The sequence below is a fragment of the Gymnogyps californianus genome, chromosome 2, assembly GCF_018139145.2.
Source record: "Gymnogyps californianus isolate 813 chromosome 2, ASM1813914v2, whole genome shotgun sequence".
Classification (NCBI taxonomy): domain Eukaryota; kingdom Metazoa; phylum Chordata; class Aves; order Accipitriformes; family Cathartidae; genus Gymnogyps; species Gymnogyps californianus.
Genome location: NC_059472.1, coordinates 22,904,603 through 22,916,647, shown reverse-complemented (window position 1 = coordinate 22,916,647; position 12,045 = coordinate 22,904,603). Strand labels below are relative to the sequence as shown.

The window sequence follows — 12,045 nt, the reverse complement described above, 5'->3', positions numbered from 1 at the left end:
TTATTAAGCAAGAAAGAAAGGTGTTTTCCAGAATTTAGGCTATGTGCTGTTATGGATTTTTCTGAAGAAGGAGGGAGGCACTTTCACTGTTTTTAGCAGGAGTGAGGGGGGAAAAAAAAAGCTGACTTTTCCACAGTGTTGTGCTGTGACATTGGATCACTAGCTTTTTCTTTTAAAATAATGTCAAATAAAGAATACAGTACTAGATTGTGGCAAATATTGATTATTTAGAATCAGTACCATAATTTCACAAATACTGGAACAGATTCAAACATGGACATAAAGAGCGGGTGTGGAAATTTTAGATTGGGGTTATTTGTGCTCTATAGTCTTGCCCATATTTTTTTGTAGGATAGTTTGTATTATTTATATGCATAATACAAAAACTACTACAATGGTATGTAATGCATGCAAATGATTAGTGTTTAATGTTGAAATTTGCCATTGTTTAATATGCAGTTTACCCAACAAAAGAAGAAATAATTCCTGTAGAGCCGTTTTCTTGCATATCGAAGAACCTCAATTTTCTATTTCTGGTAACTCACAGCAGCAGAAGAGGAAAAATTGTAGTCACACTAACAACTTTCAAATATCCTTGGATGTCAATGCTTTCTTAATCAACTGAGGATCCTTCTTTAATTATCTGTAAATTGAGGGGAATAGGATGCACTTCTGCTTTTAAACAGCATGGCACATAGACGCTCCATGAGATTTGTATATGGCAATTAAGGAAGCGGAGGCATGTGTTGGGGGAAGGGAAGGGTTGGTGGGATGCAAGGTTCTAACAGCCTTTTAGGAGAAGAAAACATGTGTCTGTACAAGACATCTTGTTCATGTCTTTCCAAAGCGCACCTACACAGCACGCCCATATGCAGCAGTCAGTTGCACGAGGCACTTTCTGGTGAATCATAAATTTAAGAGGTGGGTGGATGTGTGCACATGCATATTAAACTACTTATGTGTCTTCTAATTCCTCTCATTTGCATTCCCAAACTGAATTTAGATAGTGAAGCCAATGACTTCAGTTAGAAAAGAGATCTGAGTTCATGATGGAAATGAAAAGCCTGCCTGCCCTCTCAAACACCATGTTCACTTGCTGCATCAGCAAATACCTTGTGCTGTTCCTGGGGTCAGAACAGTGAATTTTTACTGTATCCAAAATCATTCATGTATCCCAGGCACACAGTTTCACTTTCCCAGTGAAATGCCAGTATCCCTGCATTTCAGATGAGAGAAGAGTATACAGATTGCACATCTCAAATGTTAAATAATTCTCCTTACTGCAATGGTTTTGTTATAAATGATTTTAAAGCAATTATTACCTATAAATTATTTGTTGGGGACCAATAGTTCATTTTTAGAAGGGCAAAGGAAATGAATATTGAAACCATTTGAGGGTCTTATTTACAGAATACAAAAACATCCTTTTTCTATAAGTGATTACAAAGCTAAGAATCAGCGTGCTTCTGAAGCGCAGATTTGGGCAATCTTAGATCAAGATTGCTGCAGCCCTCTGGCATGGAGTCCAATTACAGCCATTACAGCCCTGGAGGGATTCTAAGGAAATGTATATGTCCCAGAGAGAGTTGATGCATTTGTGTGAAGAATCTGGAAGTTCCTTTAATCAAGCAGATATTACCTTCTTACAAACGTGGTCTTTCTCTTAATCTGTCATCAAAAAGAAGAAAGTGTGTTAAACTGGCTGGCAAAGGGAGAGAAAAAGGGGGCTTGTTCCTCTTTTCGATTATAAAGAAGACCTGGAAGTTGTCTGTCTTACGTGGTTTTCCGCCCTTACTGTTTTTGGGGGGGGGGGGGTTGGGTCATCTTTGAAATTTGGACCTCCTCACTCTTGCTTTGCATTCCTTCTGAAATGCTAGCTTATTGATAATATTAACAGCCCTTTGGAAAGAAGTGAGAAGAAGGTGCAGATTTTGTAGTCAGACAATTTAAAAATACTTCATGTTTGTTTGCTATTTTAGTGTCATACACACTTTGAAGAAAGGATCTTTGTGTTTTTGGTTCTTTGTTTGGTGGGGTTTTTTGTTGTTTTTTTTGTTGTGTTTTTTTTTTTTTTTATTTAATAGAGATCCAGCATCCAGTGCAGTAATTCCTGGGAAAGTTGAAACAGCTGGGCAAGGAATGTACACCACTGATTATTTCCTTCAATGATAGCTCTTAGCTTTTTAGAAAGCTTCTTTGGGATTTACCATAATGTTGTCTATTTATGTTTCAATAGCTTTTAATTAATTTTCCAGTTTTGGCCATTCCTTGGCCAAGCTAATGAGTGCACCCACTCATTCCCACTACAGTCACATTGGTTCCTTTTTGAGAGCAAGCATTATTTTGCAAGAACATTAGCTAGTGATGTGCTATGCATAAGACTCAAGCTGCAGTATATTACCTCTTTGCAATTAAGTTTATTAATAATTCAACATAAACAATACAAGAGGTAGTTTTGATGCATCAGACAACCCAGCTGAAAAAGCAAAGATGTACTACGAATTGTAAAAGAGAAAGTTCAAACCTTTTTCATAAGTCGTTTGTTTGTTGTTTCTTACAGCTGATTACAAGGAGAGTTTTAATACCATTGGGAATATTGAAGAAATCGCATTCAATGCTGTGTCCTTTACTTGGGATGTCAATGAGGAGGCAAAGGTGAGGAAAAGCCATGCAGATGATATCCCTTTATAAGTACCACCCATCCTTAGTCCCTGTTCCACTTCTCTCCTTTTTAGCAAATAATGAGGATAGGTGGAGGTGGGAGAGCTCAGTCTCTGCAAAGCCAGACAAACTGTGGTCTTTCACTGACCCCAGGGATTCTGGCCATCTGTAAAAGGCAAGACGGTATGTAGTGGCTGTCGGGATGATACTGTATTCACACCTGTATCACTGACAAATAGAGATGTACTTCTGAGGAAAGCCTGCAGGGCTCTCACAATGTAGTTTCTTACCTGTGGCCTCTCAGTGATTTTCCATTTAAAATATGCCCAGCCTGAGAAACAGTAGAAGTTTTTTTCCTACTTGCAAAGTCAGTGTAGGACACAAGGTGAATATTTTCTTTCTCTAAATTATCAACTTCCTTTCTACACTATTAACGTCTCTAATAATCAATATTCTGTAAGCTAGACTATGCCTTCCCTTGTGTTGGTGCCATTATTTTTTATAGTGTTACACAGACTGTCCTTGCAATTGGGAATGAACGTATTTTTGAGGACTGTTTTTGAGGACTGGTGCATTCTTTTTTTTTTTGTTTTGGTTTTTTTTTTTGTTTTTAAATGGTCAAGTACCCTCAAACATGGGATTTTGCATTTGCGGATATGACTGCTACAGTGGACCTATAAACCAGGACAGCAGAGCGCCTTAACAAGTTTCTTACAGATAAGGTTATCCAAAGGTGGCAGAGTGTTTCAGCTGCATGGACTAGCATAGGAGAAATGAAAAGCTGCCGGCAATTATAAGAAGAAGTTGGCCCCCGGAAAGCAAACAACAAGGGAAATAGGCTGTGTAAAATGAGTGGGGGTAATGCAGCACTCTTGGGGATGCAGAAATAATAAACAGCAAACACTGTTGAGCTTAGCAAACTCCTGATACTGGTTTCATGTTGAATACAAAATGCCCAATGTTCAAGTAATGCTAAGGATCTTGCAAATACAGAGACATCTTCATGCACGATTCCCCACTGCATTTCTAACAGAGCATTAGAGAGACTGCATTGAGCGAGTGAGTCCTGTGAGAGATTGCATGGAGCACGGAGTGGTAGCATTAACAGTCACTGTCCTGACTTGCTGACTAAAGGTGCTGAAATCTGTAGTAACAGAGATTTGCATCTCTGATGCACATTTTAAAAGAATAGAGCACTAAAGAAAAGACAATAGTTCTGAAAACCACCTAGCTCTTTCAAAAGCTGGCCTTGGTAAACAGAGTTGTACTTGGCCCAGTTGCTAATGGTGCTTTATTTACTCATGTAATGATTACATTCTCACCACCCCAGATATTCCCCTATTATGTGATTCCATTTCAAAATACAGCGGTATGTTGTCCTCTGCAGTCACAACAGATGACCGTTGTGTGCGTGTGATCATTATGCAAGCAAATACAGCAAATACAGGTTTGGGATCTCCAACACGACGGACTTTCCCGAGGACCTTTACAGAAGCACTACAGGGCTAGAGCATGGCAGTCTCGTCCCACCGGCAGCTACCATCCCCATTGCCAGGGCTGGCAGTTCTTTAACACATTTGCATTTGCAGCTGCAAGCCAGACTTAGCAAGATACCATGTTGATCTAGGAGTAAGAGAGTCACGTCCACTAATGTCAGGTGTTATCCTTGGCCATTTTGTTCTAATCTCACACCATTCACATTGCTCTTGCGTTGGGTGCCAGAACATTAAGAACACAACTCTCGCAATGATCACTGGAAATATAGTAAGATTTTAAAATAATGACCTTCTTATTATTGCTAGATTAAAAAAGTGTCAGGAGTGAAGTTTAAGAAAGCCGCTTGTATTTCTGCAGGAAGTAGTCATTAAAATGCAAATTGGCTTATGCATATTTATTTTGGGGGGTAGTTATCAAATATCTGATCGTTTAGGAGCTTGAACTGCAAATTGATTGATAAAAGGATTCATAACATGCTTTGGTATTGGGCTATCAAGCATAAATCAGGTTGTACCTGAAAGCTTATCGTCGTGCACTAAAGTGTTTCCCTCCCTGCACACGTGTACACGTACCCACATGCTTGCTCCTGTTGGAGAGTCTAATACAATAACCAGTTGCGCTGGGTCTGGGGATTCCCATAGGATGCCCCTGTGGTGTTTGAAAGCTGTGGACTCTGAGGCACGTCACTGTTTTTTCTCCAGCAATTACCTCATCCAAGAGAGATGAAGAATTTCAAGGCCTAATTACAGACTCTCTTTTCTTAAGCTTTTTGAACGATGATCTTTCAACTGGCTCCGTTGTTTCTGCTCAGTGTTGTTTTCCCTTTTCACCACAATTTCAAGATTAAAACTTAACCTCACAGGCACAAAGACCTTTCTCTTCCGAGTCAGACAAAAGCGGCACAGAGCAGTTCTTTCCAGGGCCTCTGAGATGTGATGTGATGAAGCGCTCTACTGGCCCGGGAAGAAATAAAGAAAACAGACCGGTCATTGGAAGTGCACAGGGGAGCGATCTTGAAAAATCAAACAGAAGAAGCAGAAATCACCTAACCAAATATCCCTGTCTCTCCTGGGAGAGTAAATCCCGCATCTAGGAAGACATCTGGAGCATCAGATTTCTCACTTTCCTACTCCACCTGGAGGGCAGCTGATTTAAAGCCAGATTTCTCCTCCCACACACAAGCAGAGCAGTACCCTCCTCCTGGAAGCCCTTCAGGATGAGGGTATAACAGCGCGGGTGTGACCGCCAGAATCTGCCTGCTAACAGTGAGCCTGCTGAGAGTTTGTAAGGCAGCATCTCAGTTGGATCTTATGTGGAAGAAACAGGCATTCAGAGAGTACAGGCAGAGGCCTCTCTATTGCCTCAGTAACGTGAAAGGAACTGGGGTGTTGGCTCCAGCTCCCCGTGCTCGGTCCCTCCTCTTCTGACTGCTGCTTGGCAGAACAAGTCAGTGGAAGAGGGAATCTTGTACAGCACGTATTGAGCTGTGGAATAATCTCACCATTGCTTTCTGTGGACTAAGGGAACAGCACCAAAGTCAGAAACACCACTCCACTAGCATTTCCTCTGCTGTATCTGGTCGACACAGCAGTCTCCTTGCCTTCTGGCAGAGCAGAGTTGGGCCTGGCACATCGTTACCTTTTTCTAGAACAACATCCTTTTCTGCTGGGGCTGTTGTCTAGAGGTCACTGTAGGGCTTGTGGTTCAGAGCAGGATATAGGGAAATCAGGGGAAGGGTCTACAGCCATGTCAAACTCTTCCTTATGCTTCCTTGAGACAAAAATACTGTGCAGTAAGGAAGAAGAGGTAGGAAGTGAAGAACACATTTTGTACAGTCCATCTTTGTTTCACTCCCACATTTACTTCTATATACAAATACGCAACATTTATGGGCAAGGTGATTTGTTGGCTCCCTTTGGTTGAACCTGAATGCTATGTTTGGTATTTTTAAAGGACTTCTTTAAAAAAAGGTGAGGAAACAAACAACAATTAACAAGGACTGGCTGACTTTTTAACCATCTTTTAAAAGTCTTTTTATGATATGTTAGAAGGTAGTTAGTTGCCTTGCTGTTGCCCTACAGGAGATTTTGCTGCAGCATCTGGCTGGTTGACAAAGTTCTAGTGGAGGCTTTTGAAGAGAGAGCTCAGCTTCATTTTTGATAGACATATATCTGCCTGCTTGCAGTCTTATTGCTGACAGAAGTTAGTTTCCAAGACAGATAATTAAGAACCAGAACTCTCCTAGTCAAAGGAGCGTATCTTTATCATAAATCATACCAACTCTTTGAGATATGCCTTCTCTCTGATTAATACTTTGCTAATTTAAAATGGTTAGGATGATGTTACTTCTGAAACAATACATTAATTGTATATTTTTATGGAGAGTACTTTTTAACCTTAAATTCAAAGGTGTGACTTCAGTGAACAGTTGCTAAAGAAAAATGTCACCTTACAGCAGACAAAAAATACTTTTCAGTGATACCCAGAAATTACTGATTTCTGCTAAGGACTGCAACTTGGACATGTGGTAAACAGACATGTTGGCAGATATATTATTCAGGCAGGTGCTGGCACACGCTTTTTGGTGTGTACAGTAGTTGTGTGCTGTGCAGTTGTTGTGTATACTTGCGTGCAATCATTGTCCTGCTATATTTAACTGAAATGTAGATCTTTAATCCAAAGCATGCTGAAGCCTCTGGGAACCTTTCCAGTTATTTAATGAGTTTTGGCATAGCCCATACAGTAATAAGCTGTTTTCAATGAGTGAGTGATTTGCAGGATTAGGTTCTTAGATATTGTGGGCTGAAGTGAGCTATGATTCCAGTGGGTACAATGGTAAAATTAAGCTTATAGAGCAGCACTGTCTCTAGCAGTGATTTGTATTATGACAATCCATATTTCTTTAACAATGCTAGTGATACTTAGGACTGGTTTTGACTAGTATAAGAATTATTTTGTTCTTAATTATTAATTTCCTTCCTAAGTTACATCAAATTTCATTTAATTAGGGAGGAAATTAATATTTTCTGTACTCTCAAAATTTAAAGGTTGGAGGAAAAGATACTTTGTTTTGGAGAGTTAGTACCAGAAATTATGTAGGGTTAGACTTGGCAGCTGCTTTAATAAACCATGTCTGTGTGTGCAAGCGTGCATATATATGCTTTTTTAATATATATATATACACACACGCCAGGCATGCACACACACACATATATATTAAAGAAGAGTTAACCTGTGGTAGCAAATAATGTTGAAATTTCAGTGCATACAAGTGGCTTGGTAAGTATGCATCTGGGATTCAAGGCAAATGGCATTTTTATGTAGTTGCCGGGGTGTGGTGTGGGTTGAGGAAGCTTCAAAAGAGTAGTGTAAACATTTGCTGGAGACATTTGTATTGAAATAAAACAAAGGTCTTACCTTTGTATGGGTTTTATAAGGTAAACGGCTGGCAGGAGAAACTATAAAACCACACTTTTTGTGTATATGAGGAATGATGGGATTGATGTTAGTCATTTGAGAGACAAGTCATTTAATTCTTTATTGTTACAGTCTGAAAGGATGAACCGTTTTAAAACAGGATTTTGTAAAGACCCATCACCCAGGCGTAGATTCTGTGTGTTGGCAGTATTCAGTAGAGAAATTGCTTTAAGTTCCTGATTTGTACTATAACACACTCTTCCCTCCTTTCTGCCCTTGGCTCTTTCTGAGACGATGTGAGCCAGAAATGTAAATAGTAATAAAAGGCTTATATTAGAAGTTTCGTAACTGTAGACCTTTAAAGTGTATAAGCTGAGAGACCGCAGCAGGAGTCATGTTGGCTGGATTAGATGATAAAAGGGGAAATGCATTTCTGAGCCTTACTTTCTCTTAAGGCAGGTTACTGTGTTTGTGTCTCGTACATCATTAATTATGTTGCAGTATTTAACAAACAGTCAGTAATTCACATAATAACAGCTACACTGTGGAGGAGCACCTTTCCTGAAAGAGAGAGTGCTTTTTCTAGGCATGCTCTATAACAAACAGGAGAGTTGTCGTTATCTTAGACCACTTTTAAAACTTTCTCAGGCACCAAATGTTTCTCCAAATTAGTTTTGCATTGCCAATGGCATGCCTGAGCTGGAGACTAGATGGGTGGAACTCTGCCATTAATTGCTCTAATCTAAGATATGCTGACATTAAAAAAAAAGACATCACTGTAACGACAACCCAAACGTGTTCCTGATAGCAAAACATTGCTAAAATCCAGTTTGCACAGGAAAAAAAAGTTTGTAAATGAATTCAGGTACAGCGATATTCACATCCATTAAAATAGTTCTAAGTCAAGTGTAGACGGGGCCCTGGGGAAAAAAAAGCAGTTATTTCTATTCCTGCTACTGTCATTTCTACTTAACTCTACATGTTCTAACCATGTAACTCTACTATGCAAGAGACCAGAGCAAGGAGGATCTTAAACCTGGGTGTATTCCAAGAGAGGTAGATGGGACTTCATCTTTTCATTGCTGCCCATGGGGTTGTTTTGCTCCTTGTCTCATTGAGAATGGGAGTACCTGCATTATGGACAGGAGCTGCAAAGGAGGGAAAGATGAGGGTTGTAAAGGGCAAAGCAGGCTGTGCTTGGACAGGTGGGTGAAATCATTGCTGCTCAGAGCAGGCGGCATTGCTTGGCCACTGCTTCGGGGAGGCGAAGGTTTCTGGTCAGAGCAGGGGCAGAGAGAAGGGGACTGTCCAGACGGTTTCCCAGGTCCTGTTCACCACAGCAGCCTGCTGCACCATGGTGTTAAAACTGGTGCAAATCTTCAGTCATGCAAAGGAAAAAAAACAACCCTAAAATCAACTCAAGTAAGAGAACTTATGCCCTCTTCCCCTTCCCTCTGCACACCCTCCCACGTTTTCCAAATCCAAAGTCAGTGTTGTGCTTTACAGGAAAACTAATAGAAGATTGTGTGGAGACAAAATTTTCCCAAAAATAAATGATCTGTGTTAATTTGAATCCATCTGTCTATCTGCGAGGTGCAAATGATATGACAGAAAGTATAGTACACTTCATGTGAGTGAACATACAGTCATTGCTCCTCAGAGAGATCCTGATGTATTACAGTGTCAGGACAAGGATATTGAATCTTACAGCATCAATCTATTATTCATGCTGAATAATCTGTTATTGCTATATGGGAACTCTTGAAACGATGAAGTCTGTCTTCCCCAGCTGCTCCTACTCTGCTCTGTGTTTCTGGAGGCAGCGGAAGAGATGACACACAGTGTGTGTAGTTGATTAAGGTGGGACAAGATCTTTTTTTACTTCTCAGCTGAGTGTGCAGTAAAGGTGGTAGATGCACAGACTGCTGGGTAGATGCAAAGCCTGCACGTCCCCTCTCACATTTTAACGTACAGTTTGGAAAATCCCTGTACAGAAGTATGGGCTAAAATATAGCAAGACCAGATTCTGTTTTATGCCAGACCTCATTCCGCTGCTCTGTGTTCACACACACTTTAAAGCATTGCCCTGACACTGTAAAGGAGTCTGAAGGCAAATGAAAATTCAGGCCGTCATATTTCAAAGGCATACGCACCCATATCCACACTTACCTTTGGAGCTGGAGGAGACCAAGTTGTAATTTGAAACAGAAATAACACTATCAGCTTCAAAATCAGAGTTTCACCTAGGGCCCTTCCCCGCCTCCCTCCTCTCCAGCAGTTAAAGTTCAACTATTTCATTTGTAAATGCAGCGCTCTGATACAATCAGAAGCAGAAATGCAAGGGGCCATTAGCTCAGTCAGGCAAACAAGCTGCTCTGGCTCCATCGTAAAAAAACCTGACTGTAATGTTAACTTCTGCCATTAGGGTAGAGTATCCCCCCACCAGCCCTGCCGGAGCCCTGCTTTATTCTCAGCTGCCTTTCTCTTAGGGATGTTGCATTCTGGTCACTCAAACTCTTTTTTTTCCCTACTTATGGATCAGAGAGTGGTTCCTTCATGCTCTCCCTTCCTGAATCCTCCCACACCCCAGGGGCCTGTTGGCCTCTCCTCTGCTTGGCGAGGTGTGCATCAGGTCTGTTTGAGAGACCTGTTTGAGATCTCTTCCTTCCTGAGTGTGCTCATTCTGCTGGAGCAGGTTTCACATCCTCCTGGTTCAGGAAATAAGTACTGGCAGTTTTCTCTGTCCTTTTCCTTAGTTCACAGTTTGGGGGTTTTTTGTTTGGTTGGGGTTTTTTTGTTTGTTGTTTTTTAAACTGAGGAAGAGTGAAAAGTAGAATCAGGTTAATACATAATTGGCTCAAATTACTATGTAGTGCACATATTCCTCACTGGGAAGAACAACTGGATTTTTAATCCAGTTTCATCTCTCAGGTTTCATGCACACTATCCTGACTGAAAGATATCAGTGATATTTCAGTTCGCAATGCTTGCTTTGCATCAGAATAATCCTTGGGAGACTTGGTGGTGGAGACCCTTCTCCCAGGTCCTGTACAAACACATGGCAGATGAGACATCTTGTCCCATGGTGCCAATGGAGATTAGAGGGCAGGAGATGACTAGTGGCTATCAACAGACGTAAGTGGGCGTAGAAAGAAAGCACGAGACGGATTTCTGAAGCAAAGGCAGGCAGGGGGGTTGCCAGAAACTGAGGGCGATGTCAAGTTGCGTGGATGCTACATGGCAAAGGGAACTTTTGAGAAGAGGTAGGGAGTAGTTGTATAAATGTTTGAGAAACTCCTTCCCAGTTTGAAAGACAGGGCGAGATGCATTTTTGAAATTGAAGAAAGACAGCGAAGGACCCTTAAAGTGAAGATCAGGAGTATCTGTTGGTGGGATGGAGGAAGGGGTACTGCTGATGAGAGTGTGAAGAGAATTTGTAAAATTAAAACAACGGGTAGGACTGATCTTTGGCCACACTGAATTTAAATTGTGAGCTGTCAGAAGAACAAGCCAGACCAAAAGACAGCTGGAAAGGACAATGCAGGATGATCTTGCTATGTCTATATTAACAAATAGTGCAAACATACAGAGCAGGTTTGTAGAGTGAAACAAGTCAGGGCTAAAGACCTGACATCCACGTGAGGCACATTTTAGGAGGTTTTATCTCAGATTATCTTTAGTCAGTTCCCACGGACTGAGCAACCATTAGCAGCTGCAGCATGTGAGATGTGTTCCTAGGACACATGTTCTGGTCTGGCTCTTCCGAAAAGAATCCAGCTCATGCAGTCTGAGCTCTCTGGTATGAACCAAAGCACGGTAAGCTGGGACAATGAAATGATTCACCTCAAATGTGAGCTCCTGATCCAAACTGAAGCACCAATACACGCCTTAAAGGTTTGTCCTTCTTCCCAGCATGAGAGCATCTTTGCTGGCCTTAGGACAAAAGTAGAGAATGAATGTGTGAACTGCCAGAGTGTGGATCATAGCTGAATTAATTTTTTTTTTTTTTGGGGGGGTGGGTGGGTGGGGGAATCTGCTTTTATTTTCCCATTTATTATCATGTGTTTCCAGAAGTTTAATAGTTGTTTGCACCACATTTTAAAAGTAATCTCTCTGGCACAGATTTTCATCACAGTGAATTGCTTGAGCACAGACTTCTCCTCACAAAAAGGAGTAAAAGGGCTTCCTTTGATGATTCAGATTGATACGTACAGCTACAACAACCGCAGCAATAAACCCATCCACCGAGCCTACTGCCAGATCAAGGTTTTTTGTGACAAGGTAAGTGGAAAGCACAGTTACCATGGGTAGAGGAGGAACCTTGTTAGTTTATTCTTGCTGTATTTTAAACCCGATTAAATGTTTTTTCTTTCCCTAAAGAATTGTGTTTCATGGTAGAATTTGGACCAGCTATATCATAAATCTAACAGATTATCATGTAATTATTTTGCTGCTTTGCAACGTTTTTCG

The 12,045-nt window shown here is 40.9% G+C and overlaps 1 protein-coding gene across 3 annotated transcripts in view; it reads left to right on the top strand.

The window, feature by feature from the left end:
* GRHL2 (grainyhead like transcription factor 2) overlaps positions 1-12,045 on the top strand; it is a 66,145-nt gene that overhangs the window by 30,864 nt on the left and 23,236 nt on the right. For all 3 annotated transcript variants that reach the window (XM_050891691.1, XM_050891690.1, XM_050891689.1), the window contains exons 8-9: positions 2,561-2,655; positions 11,698-11,856. In XM_050891691.1, the coding sequence (XP_050747648.1) occupies positions 2,561-2,655; positions 11,698-11,856 (254 nt within the window). The remainder of the gene's footprint in view (positions 1-2,560; positions 2,656-11,697; positions 11,857-12,045) is intronic.